Consider the following 20345-nt stretch of genomic DNA (forward strand, 5'->3'; position numbering starts at 1 on the left):
GAGATGAGAGCCAGATACTATATGGAATCGTAGAAGCATTTGGGTTGGAAAAGATGTTTAAGATCATCAAGTCCAACCCAAGTTAACCCAGGACTGCCAAGTCAACCACTAAAGCATGTCCCTAAGAACTATATCTATGTGTTTTTTAAACACTCCAGGGATGGTGATTCCACCACCTCCCTGGGCAGCCTGTTCTGATGCTTGACCACCCTTTCAGTGAAGAAGTTTTTACTGATATCCAATCTAAACCTCCCCTGGTGCAACTTGAGGCTGTTTCCTCTTGTCCTATCACTTGTTATCTGGGAGAAGAGACCGACCCTCACCTGTCTACAACCTCCTTTCAGGTAGCTGTAGAGAGGGGTAAGGTCTTCCTTCACTCTCCTTTCCTCAAAACTAAACATCCCCAGGTCCCTCCATAAGTTCCCAGCTCCTCATAAGACTCCCAGACCCTTCACCAGCTTTGCTGCCCTCCTCTGGACATGCTCCAGCATCTCAATGTCCTTCTTGTAGTGAGTGGCCCAAAACTGGACACAGTATTCAAGGTGTGGCCTCACCAGCGCCAAGTACTGGGGGACAATCACTTCCCTGGTCCTGCTGGCCACACTGTTTTGGATACAAGCTGGGATGCTGTTGGCTGCCTTGGCCACCTGGGCACACTGCTGCCTCGTGTTCAGCTGGCCCTTAACCAGCACCCTCAGGTCCCTTTTGGCCAGACAGCTTTCCAGCCACTCTTCCCCAAGCCCGTAGTGTTGTGTGGGGTTGTTGTGACCCAGGTGCAGGACCCGGCACTGAGCCTTGTTGAACTTCATACAATTGGCCTCAGCGAATCTGTCCAGCCTGTTCAGATCTCTCTGCAGCCTGCCCTCAAAGCAGATCAACATCCCAGCCAGTACAGTGTCATCTGCACACTTACTGAGAGGGCACTCGATCCCCTCATACAGGTCATTGGTAAAGATATTAAACTGGGCTGGCCCCAGTGCTGAGCCCTGGGGAACACCACTTGTGACCAGCCGCCAGCTGGATGTCACTCCATTCACCACCGCTCTTTGGGCTCAGCCAGCACTTTACCCAGCACAGAATACCCCTGTCCAAGCCATGGGCAGCCAGCTTCTCCAGGAGAATGAGGTAGGAAATGGTGTCAAAGGCTTTACTAAAGTCTAGGTAGACAACATCCACGGCCTTTCCCTCATTCACTAAATGGGTCATCCTGTTGTAGAAGGAGTTCAGGTTTTGACAAGGACCTGCCATAGCTTCCCACCTGGAAAACCAGTAATGGGTAATAATCAGAGGGCTGTACCAGACCAGAGAGTTTTCTAGTAACATCCCTCACCCAGGCTCCAGGGAGGCAGCAGATTCCCTGTGGGTTGCGTCCGATTGGCATGTCAGGCTCTCTGTTCCTCTTAGAGTGGAGTCACTGATGACAGCCACCTTTCTTTTTTTCTTAGCAGAGGCGGTTGTGATGCCTGGGGTTGACCAACTCTCCCTAGGCAGCCCCTCTAACCTGGACAGGCCTTTGCCCATATTGTTTTCCTGGCCCTCGGGTTCCAGAGCCGCACACCTATTGTATAGGGGCACCTGGGAAGTGGGCTGGGAGGTGATTCACTTGTTGCCCTGAGCAGGGACCTGTTACCATTCCTCCTCACCTCTTAGGTCCTCTCCTGCCTGATGGTGAGAGGGCAGGGGAGCCTCCGCTTCTTGTGGTGAGTCCGTGCCGTGCATTTGTCTCAGTGACGGTAGAGAGCGGCTCCAGCAGCCTATCTCCCTCTCACACTCCCTGACACTCCTTAACCTTTCTCCTTCCCCTTCCAGCTCCCACCAGGCAGAGCAGATCACCCACCCGGGTGCCCTCCGGCAGCAGCAGCAGGCTGGGACACTCCCTGCGGCCATGACTTGGGCCCTGTGCCGTTACGTGGGAGCCGTCTGGGATGCCACATGCCTTCTGGCATTGGCTTTTGGCTGAGTGGAAACCATAGCTCAGTTTCTTCTGGGAGAGTGATTTCCACAGCTTGAGCTCGCCTCTCTAAGCTGTTAGTGCGACTGCATGGCGACTGCCGCGCCATGCCCCAGCCGTCGCGCTCTCTGGGCGCTGCTTTCGTATGGGGGGGGGTTTGGCCACCTTCACTCCTGGTCCTGCATACGCTGGGTCAGAGCTGCCGCTTGCCAGGGCCTCAATGCTTCCCGCCCTGGGAGGAGGGCCGGGGCACCCACACTCGCTCCGTGCTCGCTTTACAGTTTTGCCAGTTCATGGAAAGCTCCCCATGGTCCCCTGGTGCGATCCTCCGCTCTGGAGCATGTCTGCCGGAGTAGCATACGGGAGATCAAAAGTCAGTCAAAAAAGGCTAGAGGAGGAAGAAACAAAGTTCAACTTCATAATCTCATTTGTGGTGGTGTGCTTTTTTTTTTTTTTTCCCTCTCAATTTGTGGTGGTGTGCTTTTTTTTTTTTTTTTTTTTTTTCTCTCAGTACTATGTCTATAAAATGTACTCAGTGCAACCTTTCCAGAAACTAAACCAGAGATTTATGTGTTTCAGCCAATACTGATCTGGCCTGACTAGATCATCAGGAAATAAAAATGTTCTGGCCAATTCAGCTGAATGCAATTTGTATAACAAAAATACCCACCCCACAACCAAAAAGTGTTTGCATCTGAACAAGTTTATGTACTTAGTACTATTTGACCTGTTGTTAAGCGTTATGCTTCAGAACACAGCTGGGAAACTGTCCACCTTTAGACAGAAAGGCTGGAGGTCAGAGTGGAAAGCTCCTAACCCTTCTCTGATTTCCGTGGGGAAGAATGGAATAGAGGATCAGCCTTCGGGGTAAAGGAATACAAATACAAATTCTTGGGAAGGTGCAGAGCTCTGTGTGGGCTGACGTAGCCTGCCCCACAGGACTCTGTGCTCGGTTTGTGCTGGTTTGGGTCACTCCGTGCAGCGCTGCATGCTGCAACCCTGCTGAACGGTGTAATAACCAATGCAGAGAGTGTGCTGAGAGATGCACCCGCTTTCTGTGTTGAGATTTGGGGTTTGCTTTGCAAGGCAGTGCCAGCTTTGGCTTTCAAAGAATGGTGATCGGCAGAAGCTGCTCCTGGCAGGAATCTTGAAAGGAGAAGGTCCTGAATACCCCCAACCACTGGAAGGAGGGGAGGAATTGGCACAAGCTAAGTGCTGGTGCATGATGACAGGAACCAGGCAGTAGGGATAAACGATGCCGGTTTGTAGGGATGTTGATTTTACTGGTGCATCTGCCAAAAACATCAGCTGTGCCTGGCCGGTCTGCAGATGCGCATGCGTAGTATGGCGCAATAACCAGAAGGAAGTGTTACTCAGCTCTGCTTTCTAAGGGTCAGTGGCTAAGCGGAGAGGCATCCATGATGTCCCACGGAGAGAGACCCTGAGAGGGACAGCGAGGTACAGATGTGCAGTTGGGAGTTCATGAGGAGCTATCACAGGCCAGTTGTACTTTTTTTCTGAAGGTCTTACTGCAGCTGGGGGACCTTTCCCATGTGGAGCAAGGGTTCAGAGGGCTCATCCAAGTGGCAGGCACGTGGCTGGTGCCCTCAGCTCCCAGGGGTGGTGACTGAGCAGCCTGATAACATGACTGTGAGTAGGGCAGCTGGGAGGTGGCGTGTGCCGGGCTCTGGCAGCTTTCCTGGGGTGCTGCTGAGCTGGGAGGGAGGCAGATGGAGAAAGCTGGGGGTTTCATAGCTTGTGGGCTTGGCTATAAGGTCTGCTGGAAGGATACCTGCTTGCAGTTAGTCATATGGTAAGCTGCACTTATATCTTCATTAATTCGTCCTTTCTTCTATGTGAGGGAGAAGTGTAAGAAAAAAGGTGGCATAAGGTTGCTTTTAACGTATAAAATTCCCTCTGTATAAAGCTATTCCTCTGGAGATATAAAAAGCAAATTTACATGGTATCTCTCAATTGCACAAGACCAGATAGCAAAATCTTCAGTAAAAGGTGAAGATCTGTCTTGCCAGGTAATTTTTTTCCATGTGCTTTGTTGTTTCACCTCTGTTTCTTTCTAGTTGGGGTTATCTGGTAAGTGGAAATTCCCTTCCAGGAGCAAAAATGCTGACAAGTGAAAGTAGGGCACAACTGGGCATTTTGGAAAGCTGATGGGGTTAGGGCAGACTGGGAGCCCTGGGTACTGACAGGGGAGCTGGCAGGGGTTAGTATCCATCTATGGAGTGGGGAGAGGGAACAGGGATGGGGGAGCAATGGAGAAAAGCTGCCTGGAAACATCATCCCACCCTACTCCCCGGCTTTCCTCTCTGTTTATCTTCTGCCCCTCAAATCCCACACTTCAAATCCACAAACTTCAAATTCTTCTGCCACAGCAGCAGCAGCCTCACACTGCTGTGCAGAGGGGAGAAAAGGGACCGCCACATCCAAAAAAATCTCCCAGAACTGCTGGATCTCATGAATCTCCTGCAGTGGGATTTGCGAGCAAATTAAGTGTGAGCATTTTTCTAGGAACAGGCCTGGCTGGTGTTACTGCGTACAAAGAGCATCCATGGTCTGAAGGCAGTGCTGGAGCAAGCTGAGGCTGTGAAGGAGATGTGGGTCCTTCCTTGTTCTTTGTTCTGGCAGTCCAGGGGCTGCCAAGCCTTTGTTTGTGGACCTTTGTACTGTAACCAGCTCTGTAAGGGAGCTCCTCCTATGACGTTTTCCTCTGACTAGCCTGCTCTGAATACCCGTGGTCCCTGCCAAGGCATGAAGAGCATCAGAGCAGGATAAATGACCATTTTCAGTTTCTGTTTGAATAGGGTGCTCAAATTCTTTGGGTAACCCTGAGTAGCTCAGCCACAGACCCTTGCAAACTCCATGGCATGCAGGTGGGCAGGTCTCAGCTGTGTCTGTGTGCTTCACGATAGGGAAATGTTGTAGGAGCAGCAAAGTGATGAGATGCATGGAAAAGCATTGGCTGGGTCCAAAACTGGGACATTCAAAGGAGGCTAAAGCACTGCATCAAGCAAAGTAAAATCCTCTGAATTGGAATTATTGGTGGCTACCTGTTTCAGCTTCGTCTCTGTGTAGGTACTGTGTTTCCAGGGTAGACTGCAGAGCAGAGACTTTGCTGGTAAGTGATTTCCCCTGCCAAAGGAATTTGACACCTTCTCCTCAACTGGATGCAGAAGAAAGTAAGACGGAAAAGTTCATGAGTTGAGAGGAAGACAGGGAGTTCACTGAGCAAAACAGACTTGACTTGGGGAAACTTAATTTATTGCCGATTAAAATAGATTTGGATGGTAAGAAACAAACCCAAAAATTAGAACACCACCTTCCCCTCATCCACCTTCTTCCCAGGCTGAAATTCACTCCTTCAGTCCCAGCTTTTCTACTTCCCCCCTGCCTCCCACCCACAAGTGATGCAGAGGGGATGGGGAATGGGCGTTGGTCTCAGTCCATAAGAGTTGCCCCCCACCACTGCATTGTTCTCAGAAATTTCCCACACTCCAGCATGTCTCCTTTCCTCCGGGCTGCAGTCCTTCAGGATAAACCTGCTCTGGCATGAGCTCCTGCCCATGGACTGCAGCTTCCTTCAGGGCATGTCCACGTGCTGCAGCATGGGGTCCTCCATGTGTTGCAGTGTGGATATCTGCTCACAGAGGCCACCCCTGCAGCCCCTGCTGCCAGCACCTGGGCACCTGCACCCGGTACAGTACCTGTGAGCATCACCTTCGCTTTCACCAGTGCCCTCTGAAGACGTCCTGACGTTTGCAGCTGATCACACACTGCCTGAAAGCCAAATCTTATTCTTATTAGCCAGGTGGCACTATTGGCCTTCCTATAACAAGCCGAGTTTATTCTGTCAAGTTTTATTTTCTTACAATGTGTATTTTAGAAAGATATATTTTAGAGAAAAACAGTGACCTTTGTCCAGCCCAGAGAGGTCAGGGTCATTTCTGTGGTGCTTACCATGCCACATAAATGTACAAACATCAGTTTATTTGTTCTGGGCCAAACATGCACTTCCCAGGTTGGAGGGGTCTCCTTTTCTGAGAAGCAGTTAGACTTCTAACCAGACCAGGGATATCACATAGTGTGACAGCTTTGGAAAAGACCCGTGCTTTAATGTGGATTTCTCTTCTGATTAGGTGTTGGTCAGCTCTTCTGCACCTGTGGTACCTTCTGACTCATCCACCTGCTCCCAAAATGGAGTACACCTGGTATTGGCTTGATGATTCTGGGCACTGGATTGAGTATGGGGCAAAGGTGAGATCCATCTGCTGTCCATGCCAAAAGCTCTTGTTAAGCCGTCTTTGGAGAGTTATTTAGGGCACGTTGTTCTGCAGCTGGGGTGTTGCACACGCGCTGCTGGGTGCCCTTGCAGTGCTGCTCTGATGCCCTGGTGGGTTTGTCTTCTTAATTTTCCGTTCATCAAAGCAGTACTGCTACTCTGTGAAAGCATTCAAAGGCCTGGCTTTGAAAGTGGGGGCATTTTCCAGAGATGACAGACACCTTTTGGCTGAAGCTGACGCACAGGCTGAAGGCTGCTTGGTTGCTGTTGCTACAAGCAGCTGTTCTCTGTGGGCTACCCCTGTCGCTAAAGAACAAAATGCTTGAAGCCTTTAAGACTTAGTTCAAAATGGTATTCAGTGATACAGGCCGGGGAAAATACTGCTTTTTCCCCACAGTGTCACCTAAACCAAAGACTATTTTCTTGTTCTTTCTACAGCATCCGGATCACTGCTCTGCCACGGTAACATCTGCAGATCTGGAGAAAGAATTTCTAGCTGACCAGAAAGGCACTGTGTTATTCACAACTGGTTCTCAGATGTACGAGTTAGACTTTGAAGGTGAAGTAGCTCCTTATTTTAAGCCACTTATACAGTGCAGCAGGCTGTAAGGCAGCCTCCTTCATGCAGGGTTCTCACCCTGTGTCTGGGTTTCTTTGAACAGGTCTTTTTCCTCCTGTAAGTTTTCTCCAAGCAGAACTTGAGCAGCATGTACATTTCTCTGCAGTTTTGAAATACCCTGCTCGAGCTTCTAGACTTGTGCATCTATAGCCAAAAAAGCATCTCTGACAATGTAGTATATTCAGCAGAAGAGCCGACTGTAAATATTTCATGGCATCTGGTGTATGCATTTGGGTTTATACAACTAAAGAGGAGGAATGAAAAAGGAAAAAAAAAAAAAAAAAGGACTGAGAAGTCAAATGGTGAAGAAGTGAGCCCATGATAGACGTCTTGCAAACTGCTTATGCAGTGAGAAAGCACATAGGTGCAGCAAAGGAAAATTTAGGGCTGATTGCACAGAGAGAAAAACGGCAAAATGAGAAATGCTTTTTCTGTTTCTGATTTACCCATCTTAAAACTCCTGTTAGCTTTCCAAACTTTAAATCTGTTTCCTGGCATGAATAAAGAGGGTGGTGTTTAAAGGAGGAAACAATGGATAATTAGCTATGTCACACAGCATGTGCTCTGTGATATTGCTGCAGGACCAAGAAGAGAGGGCAGACTTTCCTCTTAGCACCATGTAACAATCCTGCACTGCTAGGAAAGCTAGATTTATGGCCTCCATCGTATTGAAAACTCTTCCCTGCTGTAGGCCTGACATCAGATGTGGTTTTCTCTGGCCAACAGCCTGGATGTGAATGCATGTGCAAGTGCAGTTGGTAGTTGACTGCCTTTGAGCTTCACAACCTATGCTAGCAGGTGGCTGGCCTTGCTGATCTCCAAGCAGAGCAGCACAAGCGGGAATGGTTTTGAAGTATGGGGTAGGTGTGATAAAGGGAGCACCTTGACGTGGTATTCGGGGCTACCTCTTGCTTTGTTTCTTTTTTAAACATATAAGGGTATGTCCCTGGACAATAAATTATCTAATTATTGAGTCATTGTGTTTTTATTTCAAGACATGGTCCAAACAAATTTGACCTATGGAACTCGAAGAAAAGTTGCCCGATGGCCAAAATTTTGGTCCTCTCAAGGTGGACAAGACAGAAGGTAATACACTTCAGAAGAAGATAATATATTTAATAATGTCGCTACCTGACAGCACCTTTCTGCTAAGAATACCCTCAGTTTTAGAGTTCTTATATTCATGTTTAGATACCTTTTGTTGACTGGTTTAATGGCAAATTTTGTGGTGACAGTATTTGTAAATTATGCAACGCTTCTGTGAAGCGTGCTGAAGGGATGTTTGGTGGCAGTCTCTGGCAGCTGTGAGGGACCCCTAGAGTAGTTTTGTTCTCTCTGTGAGAGCAAGGCCACATAGGGCTGACACAACTGTGCCAGGGATTTTTATTCCTTGATTTATACCCCAACAGTACTAAACAAACTGTGCGCAGAGTAGGAGCATGGGACTGCCAGTCCCAAGAACTGTGGAACAGATAGATGTCATCCCCTGAAAAGCTGAGGACAGAATAAAACACAGAAGCAAATCCCTCTAAATGAAGTAAACTGAATGCACTTATTTGGGATGCCCTATCTTACGGCTTTTTTAAAGGAAGTTCAGCTTGGCAGAATTTGAGTATGTCTGCTGTAGAAGTCAGTTGTGCTACTGCTTTATTTTAGAAAGAGCCACCTTTGCTTCAGAAACTCACTAGCAGACGGTGCATTTGAAGCTAAGCGTTCAATTTAAGGGTCAGTTCAACCAAGGGTGGGTTCATTCAAAAAAAGGGAGACAAACTGTAGCTCCTGAATGGATGCTACTGCTTCTGTTGCCTGGTTTAAGACATGCATGCCAGGAGGGCATTAATGCTGGAAGTCGTTGAGCACTGACCAGTGAAGTAGTGCCTGCAGGGCACAAGCCTCCACCCGCAGCCTCCTGACAAGCTTGATCTTGGACAAATAGGGGCAGGCCACCCATCTGGCCAGGGATTTAGAGATGAGTAGCCACATGGAGGGAGAGGGCTCGCACTCCTGTTTCCTAGAGGTTCAAGCAGCACACATGGAGGGCTAGCTGGAACAGTTGTACAAACCATTCAGCTAGGAGCATGTTACTCCTCATTTGAAGCTCTCCTATCAAAGTCTTGACCTGCCAAGAGATGCATTAGTGCCACTAGGACGTGTGTGGAAATCTAAACTGGAGGAAGGGACAATGGTAATGTGGAAACTAAAACAAAAATAAAAATCCAGTGATAACAGTGGCTGGATCCTCTGGAAGAGGGATTTAGTTAGGAGTATCGTGGACTGACTTGCTTCTTTTTCTTTTCTGCAGCCAAAACATGACTCTGTCATGTTCCATCTATCCTCCACAATGGGACCAATCTGCACTGCCTGATATTGGGTTCAAGGTATGTCTTTCCAGCTCTCCAAGGGGTAGGGCAAACCATGTCCTGTACTGATTTTTCTGAGAATGTGACCCAAGGCAGTTGAGATATTCCTAGTTTTTAAATATGTCTTATAAAATAAGAAACCATGAGGTAAACCAGCACTGAGAGTTTCACATTCAGAATAGACCTGTGTCTCCTGGGAGGCTCTCTGAGACCCCCTACATAAACCATGCTGGATAAGAAAGACCCTTTTCTCCACTATGGGTCTGACCTGTCCTTTGCACTCTCCCAAGGCACCTGATCCTCTGATAAACTGGACGAGCTGCATCTTAAGGGGGTGTGCCAGTATTTCCTCTGTTGATTTGAGGCAAAATATTATTTGCTGTGTTAAAACTAGGGCTTAGCCTTGCAGGGAAGACGCTAGAAGGAGCTATAATGTCAAATTAAGGTGAAACTGATATTCATTATTCTTATAGCAGCATGAATACTGCTGTGCATTTCATCTTCAGGTTACTTTGAAGTAAAAGTAACCTAGATGCAGAGGTGGGTCCACCGAAGGAAGCTCGTTGGGATTGCATTCATCTCCCTCAGTCAGTGCCTGTGCTTCCACATAGTGGGTGAATGTGAAGGTGGGGAGAGGATGGTTAACTGGAAAGACAGAAGAAGCTTGTGATTTTACCGGCAGGACTTTTCCCCTGATGTGAGGAGGTTGGTGAGTCCTTTGGACTTTGGGAGTTGTTGCTGTCAGTAATACATTATTTATGGTGTTTCCAAAATTTTCAGTTGGTACAGCTCAGCTGCACTTCCCATGAGTATGGAAAAATTAAGAGGCTGTTTGAGAAGACAATGAAAAATTACTGCATCCACCAAATGCAGAGGATCCAGAACCCCACGCTTTGGCAAGTTTTTCAGTGGTTTGTATCTATTTTATTTCATTATCCTTATGGCAGCAGAAGACTGGTATTTCCTGATCTATTGTCCTTCATACTAGCGTTAGGAGTCGCCAAATCCAGCAGCCCAGCAGAGGTGAGCCTGCCGTGTGTCTGTGTGCCTGTGTCCGGCTGGTAGCGAGGTTCAGCACATGTTCCCAGTAGGCACACAGGCACAAACACACACATACACACGAAAGGTATGAATAAGCACACAGCTGGCCACGAAACCCAACACAGACAGCACAGCACTCATGCAATCATAAACAGCACCAATGGCCTCATCCTAGAATCCTAGAATCATTTGCATTGGAAAAGACCTTTAAGATCATCAGGTCCAACTATTAACATGGGACTGCCAAGTCCACCGCTAAACCATGACCCCAGGACCACACATCTATGTGTTTTTTAAACACTTCCAGGGATGGTGATTCCACCACCTCCCTTGGCAGTCTGTTCCAACGCTTGACCACCCTTTCAGTGAAGAAATTTTTCCTGATAACAAATCTAAACCTTCCTGGCAGGACTTGAGGGCGTTTCTTCTTATCTGGGAGAAGGGACTGACACCCACCTGTCTACAACCTCCTTTCAGGTAGCTGTAGATAGCGATAAGGTCCCCCTGTGATCATCCTGTTCCCTTCCTCCGGATGGCTGGGATGCAAGCCTTTTACTGGAACATATGTACATGTATGGGTCCCTCTAGGGGCTGGTCTTTAGACTCTCAGCCTACCAAGGCGCTGGCCCCTGGATCCTCTCATCTTCAGTTAGGTTCTGCATACACACACACACACATGCAAGTGAGTTGCTATAGATTTTATGATGTCTTCACCATGAAAGCCTTGGCCTGGACCTCCTGGTCCCTCTGGTAAGCAAGCTCAGACCTTCTGGTCTCTCCAGCATCTGGCCAGACTTATGACTCTTTCAAAACCTGACTCCCAGGCCAGCTACCCTCCTCACTGGCTGTTCAGCCTTATGTTGGTTAATGATCACATACTGACACACACACCCTTGTTTGCTGTCATTACTGGTGCTATGGATGTATAGCTCCTGTAACCGAAGGTCCTACTGCGGTTGCTGCACCCAGACCCCCATACATGCGCATGCACACAGGCTGGAAGGTCCATCACCCAAGTAAAAGTTAGAAATGGAGTTTAATGAGTACCCTATCAGGGCAGACTGTGCTGATCAGGCATAGGGCATGGTCAGACAAGTCTACTGGCCAGTCCTTTTTACCCCCTTATCTGTCTGTTTTCCTGTGTTTGTTCCTCCTCAGACCATTAAGACCCCTCCCTTCTCCCACCTACAGTTCCTCTGTTAAACATCCCATTATAAGTCCTGTGCAAGCCCCAAATGCTCTTCCCCTCTGTCCCATAATAAGTCCTATATTCTCATCGACAGTACCCCCCTTATGTCTGCGAGCTGCTCTGGACTCTTTCCATTGCTCACGGTGCTGGTTGTCCCTTGGTTCCTGGGGCTGAGGTTCCCCTGGGGTAACCTTAGAAGTGGCCGGGGCTGGGGTTCCTCTCTCTGTGATTATGCTGTTGGGATTGTCTCTATGCTTTTTGTCTGTGTGGAAATGAGCCTTTTATCACATAACCTAACAGGTTGTGTGGGGGCTTCTTGCTAGTGTTATTCAAAAAGAAAGTTCTTTTCCTTCAGCGTGACTGAGCTGTGGTATCTCAGATTTATTCCTTTTGTTTTAGTGTCGTCCACATAGGAGTTTAAAAAAAATAAAAAAGCAGACTTTTTATGTGATAAAGATAGGGGTAAAGATGATACAGTCTCTGCTGTGGCTTCATACAGCTCAGTTTTATAACCATATTTATGCATTCAGGATTTATATAACCTGGGAACTGACCAATTCCCAGTCAAGTGATGTTTGTCTCTCTACTCTCTCATGTGGTATGAAGTTGTGGGTGACACAGTCCATAGCAATGCTGAGAACTTTTTGTTTTGTTGGAAGGAGCCAGCTGTGCAGCCGGGTACCAACAGAAGTGCGAAGCAGGCAGTAACCCCACTGAGAGCAGTTTGTGTCACTGTTCCTCCATGACCCAAAAGTAGGAGGAGCTGAGTTGGGAAATTGTCCTTGTTTGAACCAGGGTAACATGTCATTAATTTCTGTTTGGTTGGGGTTTGGGTTTTTTTTTTTTTGTCCCTAGGCAAAAGGAGCAGATGAAGAAGCTCAGTAAATCAAAATGGGTGGATGAGCGACTCCTGTTCCACGGGACAAGTCCATCCCACGTGCCTGCCATCTGTGAGCAGAACTTCGACTGGAGGATCTGTGGGACTCATGGGACAATGTATGGAAAAGGTACAAGTGCATAACTGTGGGTTCAGAGGCTGTAGCAGCATGGGCTGCAGACCCCAGCCGGGCTGGTGGGTGGGTGTGAGGTGATTGACTGTCCCTGACTCCCGCACTCCTGCCATTAGGGCACTGTCAGCTGCGTGCATCTGCATTGCTGCAGGCAGCATCCACAGCAATCCCATTTTTGGAGGGGCTAAACCCACCCCTCTTTGCCTCAGGTTCCTGCTGTTTAGCAAAACTCTTGGGCAGGCAGGACTGGGAGGTTGATGGCAAGAAGTGGCTAGAGCGTATCGATGCTTTAGAATAAGCCGATGTGGAAACACCTGGCAAGGATGGGTATAGAGCTACCTGGGCCTGCGAATTTCTGGCTGCCAAAGTGCTGATAGATGTTTATTCCTCAGTTGATGTATTGTCTTACTTGTGGCTTTTTCTGGTCCCTAGGAAGCTACTTTGCCAGAGATGCCAGCTATTCTCACAAGTACTGTTCCTCTCATAGTGGTTGCTACAGCATGTTTGTAGCTCATGTTCTTGTTGGAGACTTTGTTCAGGGAAACCCAGATTACCCTCGCCCTCCACCCAGAGCCGTTAATTCAAACAGACTTTACGACAGCTGTGTGAACGACCCGACAGACCCTTCCATCTTCGTCATCTTTGAGAAGCACCAGATTTACCCTGCCTATATCTTGGAGTACAGCAGTGGGGCCCAATGTATGATCCTGTAATGAATGGTGGAACCTCTGAATTTACACGGAATAAATTACACTTTAGTACATCTCTTTTTAATGTTTGTTCAATTTTAATAGTAGCTTTAGAACATTTTGTACTGCAGTGAACCAATATCCAACCCCTGAAGGACTTTGGGACGCTGCTGTTTGGTAGGTGCTATTCTTTTGCCAGCAGAAAGTGCTAAACTATAACCCCCCACCTTATCACTAGCCTGGGATGGGGATGTACCTGCCTTGTGTACCCTGATGCAGTGACACCTACTGCTGGCAAAAGTGGCACCGCTGAGTATATAATTAACTTGATTCACTGATATAGTCACTCAGGGATGGTTCCTGCCTGTGGTGTTGCTGAGGTACCAAAGTGAGACTGGGTGAGGACTGTGGAAGGAGGAAAGCCAGGATGGTTTGTAATTAATCCTGGTAATTAACTTTGCTTTGTTTCCTGGTCACATTGCTGACACTTCTCACCTTGTTCTTCTATGTCAAGTCTGCCTGTCCCTGTGACACCCTGTCCTTGCTCTATCCCCACCGGGTTTAGGTCAAGAGAAGCGGGGATATCACAGCTGCTGAAGTTAGATCCCCACTGCACCATGACATTAACAGCATGGAAGTCTGCGGTGAGCTGAATAATGGCACATGGCAGCATCCCACCAGGGCTGCAGAGCCAGTGGTTGCAGCATGAGCAGTGAAGTAAAGGAGCTTTGTGGCTGCTGGTTGGTGATGGCTGTTTTTAATTGCTCTGCTGCTGCCTGGCACTTCTCCAGGTAACTGAGAAGTGCCCCAGTGGTGTGTGCTCCAACTGGGGTGGATGGGTGAAAGCTTGGATGATGAACATTGTACTTGAAACTTGGTGGATGGTGGGATAACATTTGGGATGACTGATAGCATGGAAAGAAAAATTAATCATAGAACTATAGAATGTTTTGGGTTGGAAGAGACCTTAACAATCATCTAGCTCCAACCCCTCTGCCATGGGCAGGGACATTTTCCACTAGACCACTCAAAGACCCAATCAACCTGGCCAAATATTTTAAATAAACTTAAAATAACGGTTTATTTTAAAACAGTCTTGCTGTTTAAGCTGTTGCAATTCAGAAAAGAAGTCACAGGTGGTTCAGTTATGCATGCTATGAGTGGGAGGAACCAAGAGTAGGGGTGCGTGTAGGATCTCATCAGCTTTCTTAAAGCTTGATATCTTCAGGCACAATACTCAGAAAATGTCCCAAAGGCAGCTGACTTGAGTCCCTGAGCTGCCACATTTAGTGTACTTCCATGTCCCACCGCTTTTGTAGGAGCCTGAACATTGTTCTTTTGCAAGTTAGTGATCTGATCTTGTCAGCCACAGGTGAGCAGAGAGCTTTCCATGCAGTCAAGAAGTAAAAGTGAAAGTTAGCTGAATGGACTTTCTCCTGAATCTATGATATTCTGAAATTTTTTAAAAAACTAAATATAAAAGTATATGGCAGCAAGTTACCTGCCATATATCTTTCTCAGTAAGTGAAGTGGTACACAACAGTTAATTGCTTTCCTGTTCTGTCAATATCACTGCACTGGAAAACTGCAGTGATTTTGGAGAGCTGTTTGCTTAGGATTTGTCAGTTGTCATAGATCTGCATCTGTGCTTTGCATAAACATGAATCTGAGCATTATTTGTACAAACAATAATGGAAAGTCTGTTTTAAGCTATTAATTTTATAAATAGGTGAGATTATATAGAGAAATTTTTTGGTTTACAGTCTTGCTGCCTTGCTGTAGCATCCAGTGGGTGCTGTACATGGGCAGCCTTCACCCCACGATTACCCTCCCCTTGTTGCCTCCAAGCTGCAAGCTTGCAAGGATGGGAAGGGACTGAATAATGACCACTTCCAGCTGTCACCCTGCCTTGGTCCTTGCAATGTTGCATGAATTTTGTCTATGGCTTCATTGGCTTATTGGGGGGATTGCATGTGCAGGCTTTGGGCAGGACGGGGGCTGGGAGGTGGAGCGTTTGGGAAGAGTTTTGCTGTTAGAGAAAATGTTCTGTGGGATGATACCCTTGTACAAACCATCTTCCCCCATTCCTCTCCACCATGACAGAACAAACAACTTATTGTGTGGGAGAAAGGTGGGCTTTGGGGTGTGATTGCCAGCCTCCTTGGGGGCAGGAGAAGGTAAGAGACAGCCTGCTGAGGGGCAGGTCAGCCACTACAAAAGGGGGTTTGTGGTCTGGAAAAAAAGAAACCAGGCAGAGAGGAGAGGACAGGTGCAAACATGCAGTTTGGAAGAAAAGGAGATCTTCTAATAAGTCAAAACTATTTCTGACTGCAGGGAGAGTTCTTGCAGCCTCCAGAAATTAGGTGCTGGGTGTTATATTAGGAAGATCAGGCATGGGTCTGGTACGTGCAGCTGTAACTGTGTGCTGTATGTGGGACTGCTGGCGTGTAGCTGTTGTGGGCTTTGTAGGTGTTGGAGAACCAAATCTGAAGTGGAAGTGCTTCTTGAGCAGCTTGCACTATTTCAAGGTCATTCTCTGCAATTCTTACTGTGTGTCACTGCCAAAAGGGGCAGTCCCACCTCCAGGTGTGTGTTGCTGCTGTTTTCACCATGCCACTGCTAGTGACTGTACTGGAGTGGGGAGGATCAGATGCAGAGCATTCACCTACTTGAAAAGTGACCTGGCCAAAACCCCCCACAAAACCCAAATCCAAAATACGTTGTTCAGCAAGGATGGTTTCCAGTCCTGTTTGTGCCAACACTGATAAAGAAGCAGGGGAAGATGGGGGTGGGGGTAGGGAGGGGGGTGGGCTGCGGCATAGATTTTGACTGGCATAAGATGATATTGAACCTCTAGCCCAAGCAGAGCTTATTGAACATTAAAAGATTTGGGAATATTTTGGTCAGTGGGACTCTGAGAGCAGAAACCGCTAGTAAAAGTGAAAAGCAACTTAATCTGTAAACACTTCTTCATGGGAGTTTTGTTTGGTACTATAAATTTGCTACCTCTGGAATACCTGGGTGCCTCCGGAGCACTGAGCAGAAAGCATTCCTCAGCCCCCTTTTAGATGAGAAATGTTTGCAAGCCATCAACAACACGTGCAGTTGTTGGCAGGCTCTAAGCATGGATCTGACCTGTGGGCTTTTAATTTATTTTTTTTCCCCTGGAAAGAAGCGTTTGAAGATCTCCCTACTCTGTTGAGAAAGGGTTAAATGGCCTTTGTCTCATGCCTGGGACTGACAGTTTCAGAGTCGCCAAGATGGTGGTGGAAAAGGTCTGACCTGAGGAATGCTGTGAGTAGCCAAAGGGATTTCTGTGGAGTTTGCTGGTTTCTTTGCCAGCCAGACTGGCACTGGATGGGCAGTTGTTGGGGTGGGCTTGTTGTGGAGCAGCAGCTTCTCTTTATGATCTCCTGGAGAGGCACTTCTCCAGTCATTTCTTTAGCAATTGCTTTGCAGGAACCAGCAACAATTCAGAAAGATCGATTGCATTTTGTTTCCATATAAATATTTCTTCTACATACTTAGATGCACTGTCTCTGTCTCTGCCTGCAAAGATTTTAGCTCAAGAGATCTTTTCCTCACAATGTATTTCTAATTGATTTTCTTGCCCTGTTCTTAGGGCTTCGCAATGTCCCCTGCTTTAACACTGTTGGTTACATTTAACTGGTTACTTTTCAACAATTTTGACAGAATTTATTGCAGGATGATTAAACTGCAGAAACCTAATGCTTGATTGAACATGCTGAATGGCATGTTATTTTCCAAAACATTTAAACTCCTAAAAATCAGCCTGAGCCCCATAACCTGGCATGACCACTGTATGGTTGCCAGCTGAAGAAAACACAGATATTGTTCTTGGCATGACATGCTTAACAACTGCGTTATTTAACAAGGCTGTTTCTGGATCAAGGGAGTAAAGATCCCAAATCACTGTGTGGCTGTGGTAATGATGGAGGGCTGAGGGTTTGGGGGAGGGCAGGGGACCTCAGGTATGGGCTGCAGGAGACAGATCAGTAGGAATCAGACTTTGGCAATTCAGGAAACAACTTTTTCTATTTGTTCCTGTTCTTTTGCAGTCTTGTTTCTTTTGATGAAGCCTATTGTCTGGGGTGCTGAGTTCTAGGCACTATGTCCCAGAACAACTCAAACTATCTTTCCAAGATTACTTTTACATCTAGCTTACAAATAGGAGCACTAGGAAAGGCTGACCTGGGTCTTGTCCATCTGTTCTTAATAAGCTTAGATTTTCCTTCCAGATGTTTTACTACAATGTCAGAGGACCCATTAATTGGTGTGCCAGAGCTCAACCTGTAAGTACTTGGGAGGTGTCTACACATGATATCCCCACCACTGGAGAAAACTGGCTTTACCCATTCCCAAAGAGAAGCTTTATTTCACTGTTTGTTCTCTAAATCATTTTCTTGGGCTCTATCTTCAGCTTTGGTCTCCTTAATTGTCTTTTTTTCAAAATGTTTTTCACTTTACTAAGTCCAAAGGAGATGTTGGAAGTGGCATTGGTCTCTGCTTTCTTTAATAGTTTGTACACATTTTCACTCTTGCTTCTTGCAGACTCTTTCTGACTGCACTTTGCAGAGAGCCCCTTGCATCTTCCAGTTTGTTTTCCTTTTAAAAATTCCTGTAGGTTTACGGTTTTTTACCTGTACTCCGTGGCATCCATCTCAAGCTGTGATCTGTTCTTCTGTCCCAAAGGCCAGCTGACCTTCATTTTGCCTCTCAGCTCAGGTAGATTCTTCTGAGTCTTTTCCGTATCCTTTTTCTCCTTCAGTCCTCATACAATCTGACCTTGTATTAGTGATTACACAGCCTCTCCTTTCCTGTAACTTGACTGAAAGTCCTTACATCTATCATGTCTTAAGAAAATGCCTGCCTTTTGTGTTTTGTTTTTTTGGTTTGTTTTTTTTTTTTTTTTTTTTTTTTTTTTTTTCACTGAACAACTAAAATGCCTTACTAAGAGAATGCCCTCTCTACATTTCTTTAGCATAGTCTGAGATATGATTACTTTCACTGCATGAAACTTTAGGCTACTAACTAAACCTAAACTTGGTGACAGTGCTATCAAAAAAAAGTTTTTCCCATCAGGATCTCCTTAGCTGCTGCTATTTCTGTATACTCTGAGTAAGTCCATGATGTGTACTGCTCACTGGCTTTTCTTTTCCTTCCCAGATCAACCTTTGGATTTATTTTCTTTCCTCCCCCCCTCAACTTTTAGTTCTGCTTGTTCCTGTTAACGTGTGGCATCTAGGCAGTTTTCTGATCTGAAACATGATTATTAAGACTTGTAAATAATGCAAAATCTTCATTACATAGCAGCTGGGAAGGCTGTTTTCAGGACTCCTCTCTATCTAAATGCTATCAACTTAGATAAGAAAGAACAATCCTTTAACAGCTCTGAATTCATGATGATTGTGAAGGCTGTTGCTCATCTTGGGAAGTAACTCATAGCAGTGGGTGGCATGAAGGATGTGGACTTGGTAACCAGGTGATCTATTCCCACATCTGCTGAGGTTTTGTTGGGGAACCCAGGGAACTCAGAAGTGTTGACTTACACAAATGAAACTTCGACAACAACCAAATAATACTGCTGCTAACTAACCAGGGTCAGGGTCTGCTCAGTGCATATACCATGGGCTGGCATGTTCAGAGGGCAAAAAATTACATGCCTGGGTTGAAGCACAGGTTCTCCCTTTCTCTCCCTTTCTCTCCCTTTCTCTCCCTTTCTCTCCCTTTCTCTCCCTTTCTCTCCCTTTCTCTCCCTTTCTCTCCCTTTCTCTCCCTTTCTCTCCCATCTTTTTAAGACAGTTTTGTACTTTTGATTGTTCCTGACACTCACTCATCTGGTGGCATGGGAACCCACTGGTACTGACTGCATGACTCCCTGCAGTGAACTGAGTACAGGTAAAATTCACTGCACCCCTGAAACTCAGCCCCAGGTCTCAGCCACTAGTGGAGAAATCCTGCTTTGAATGTTTTTTTTGTGACGACTGCCTGTCAGGTGGCACACAAGCTTTCTCCATAGTCCTCTAGTGCTGGCCAGTCCTTGGACTGTCACAGGGGAGCTTCTGATGCCACCTCTACTGTCATGACCTTAATTTCTATAGCATTCAACCTGCTCTGCAGCTTCAGTGACATCTGCCCAGGTGAAGTGATTCCAGGCAGATCAGGAGGGCACTCTACAATTCACAGAAGTATGAGATAAAGTTTAAGGGGGGACTACTTACTGGTTTACAATTTACATATGTGATGCGCTGCTGACTCTGTAGTGCAGCTTCCCTCCTGAATATGCCTCATGTAGCCCCATGACCAGCAGAAGCAGCTGCCTTCACCAGAAGGAATGTACATCTTTAAAAGCACTTACTAGAAAACTAATTGTGTAAACTGGGGCGTTAAGGGAGATGTTGTCTGTGTCTGACAGAGCACGAAATGTGAGAAATATATATAAAATTTCCCATTCTTTTGTTTAACTTTGTGATTTAATTGCTGGAGCTATTGGAGACCTGTACAGTTGGAAGATTAGAAAAATGAAGTCGTGGTATTCAACACACACAAAAAAATGGAGAAGTATTAGGAGGATAGTTTGAGACTAACATGCAGGTCATGGTGCATATGCCCCACTTGAACTGGCAGCATGAGTACTTCAGACATACCTCCTGTAGTCCACCTGTAAGGCTCTTCTTTAGATCCCATTGGACAGCCAGTTTTGAGCTATTGCAATCCCACTCCTCAAAAATGGGTGTGGGCACTTAAAATGGTACCTATAATGTGATTTAAGTCTTCTATTTTTCTTCTTTGACTATCACCCCATCTTCTTTGCTCACAAATATCAGTCACCCAAACAACATCCTCCTCAACAAACAGTCCGCAATCTGTCTGACCGCTGCTTTTCTCCCAGCCAGCACCCCGCCATGCCAAACCCACGCTCCTCCTGCGTGCCTTGGTGCTCCCCTGCCAGCCGGAGGAACCCATGCAGGCCGGGGTGCTGAGCCTGCTGCCACCGGGTCCCTGGGTGGTGGTGTCCACCAGGAGCCCCCACCGGCCGGGCAGCCAGCCTGGCTCCGGACCGCTCTGCCGGGAGGGTGGCCTGGCTGGGGGGGGGGACTGTAGGCTGCTGTAGGGGGGGGCGGTGCAGGAACATGCAAGATTGGGGTATGGTGAGAGGATGGTGGGAGAG

The 20345-nt window shown here is 46.9% G+C and overlaps 1 protein-coding gene across 7 annotated transcripts; it reads left to right on the top strand.

Annotated features, from left to right (window-relative positions):
• Positions 1–774: 774 nt before the first annotated feature.
• Positions 775–13227, top strand: LOC121088339 (protein mono-ADP-ribosyltransferase PARP12-like). Of its 7 annotated transcripts, XM_040594223.1 has the most exons (9): positions 776–1125; positions 3475–3601; positions 6103–6220; positions 6684–6804; positions 7860–7950; positions 9167–9242; positions 10005–10135; positions 12310–12461; positions 12897–13227. In XM_040594223.1, the coding sequence occupies exons 3-9, from the start codon at positions 6161–6163 to the stop codon at positions 13175–13177; spliced, it is 912 nt and encodes a 303-aa protein (XP_040450157.1). In that variant the 5' UTR covers positions 776–1125; positions 3475–3601; positions 6103–6160; the 3' UTR covers positions 13178–13227. The 7 variants fall into 7 exon arrangements, with proteins under 7 accessions (XP_040450152.1, XP_040450157.1, XP_040450154.1 ...); XM_040594218.1 differs by lacking the exon at positions 3475–3601 and having other exon boundaries at positions 775–1125; XM_040594220.1 differs by lacking the exons at positions 776–1125; positions 3475–3601 and adding an exon at positions 2494–3450.
• Positions 13228–20345: the final 7118 nt, after the last annotated feature.

Source organism: Falco naumanni, chromosome 5 (assembly GCF_017639655.2).
Source record: "Falco naumanni isolate bFalNau1 chromosome 5, bFalNau1.pat, whole genome shotgun sequence".
Lineage (NCBI taxonomy): Eukaryota > Metazoa > Chordata > Aves > Falconiformes > Falconidae > Falco > Falco naumanni.

What these genes read in the sequence shown, in the direction of transcription:
- LOC121088339 (XM_040594218.1), top strand. Translation starts at nt 1,022, where the DNA reads ATGTCACTCCATTCACCACCGCTCTTTGGGCTCAGCCAGCACTTTACC. An exon ending in GTACGAGTTAGACTTTGAAG is followed by an intron (nt 6,805 to 7,859) that starts GTGAAGTAGCTC and finishes TTTTATTTCAAG; the next exon opens with ACATGGTCCAAACAAATTTG. An exon ending in CAAGGTGGACAAGACAGAAG is followed by an intron (nt 7,951 to 9,166) that starts GTAATACACTTC and finishes TCTTTTCTGCAG; the next exon opens with CCAAAACATGACTCTGTCAT.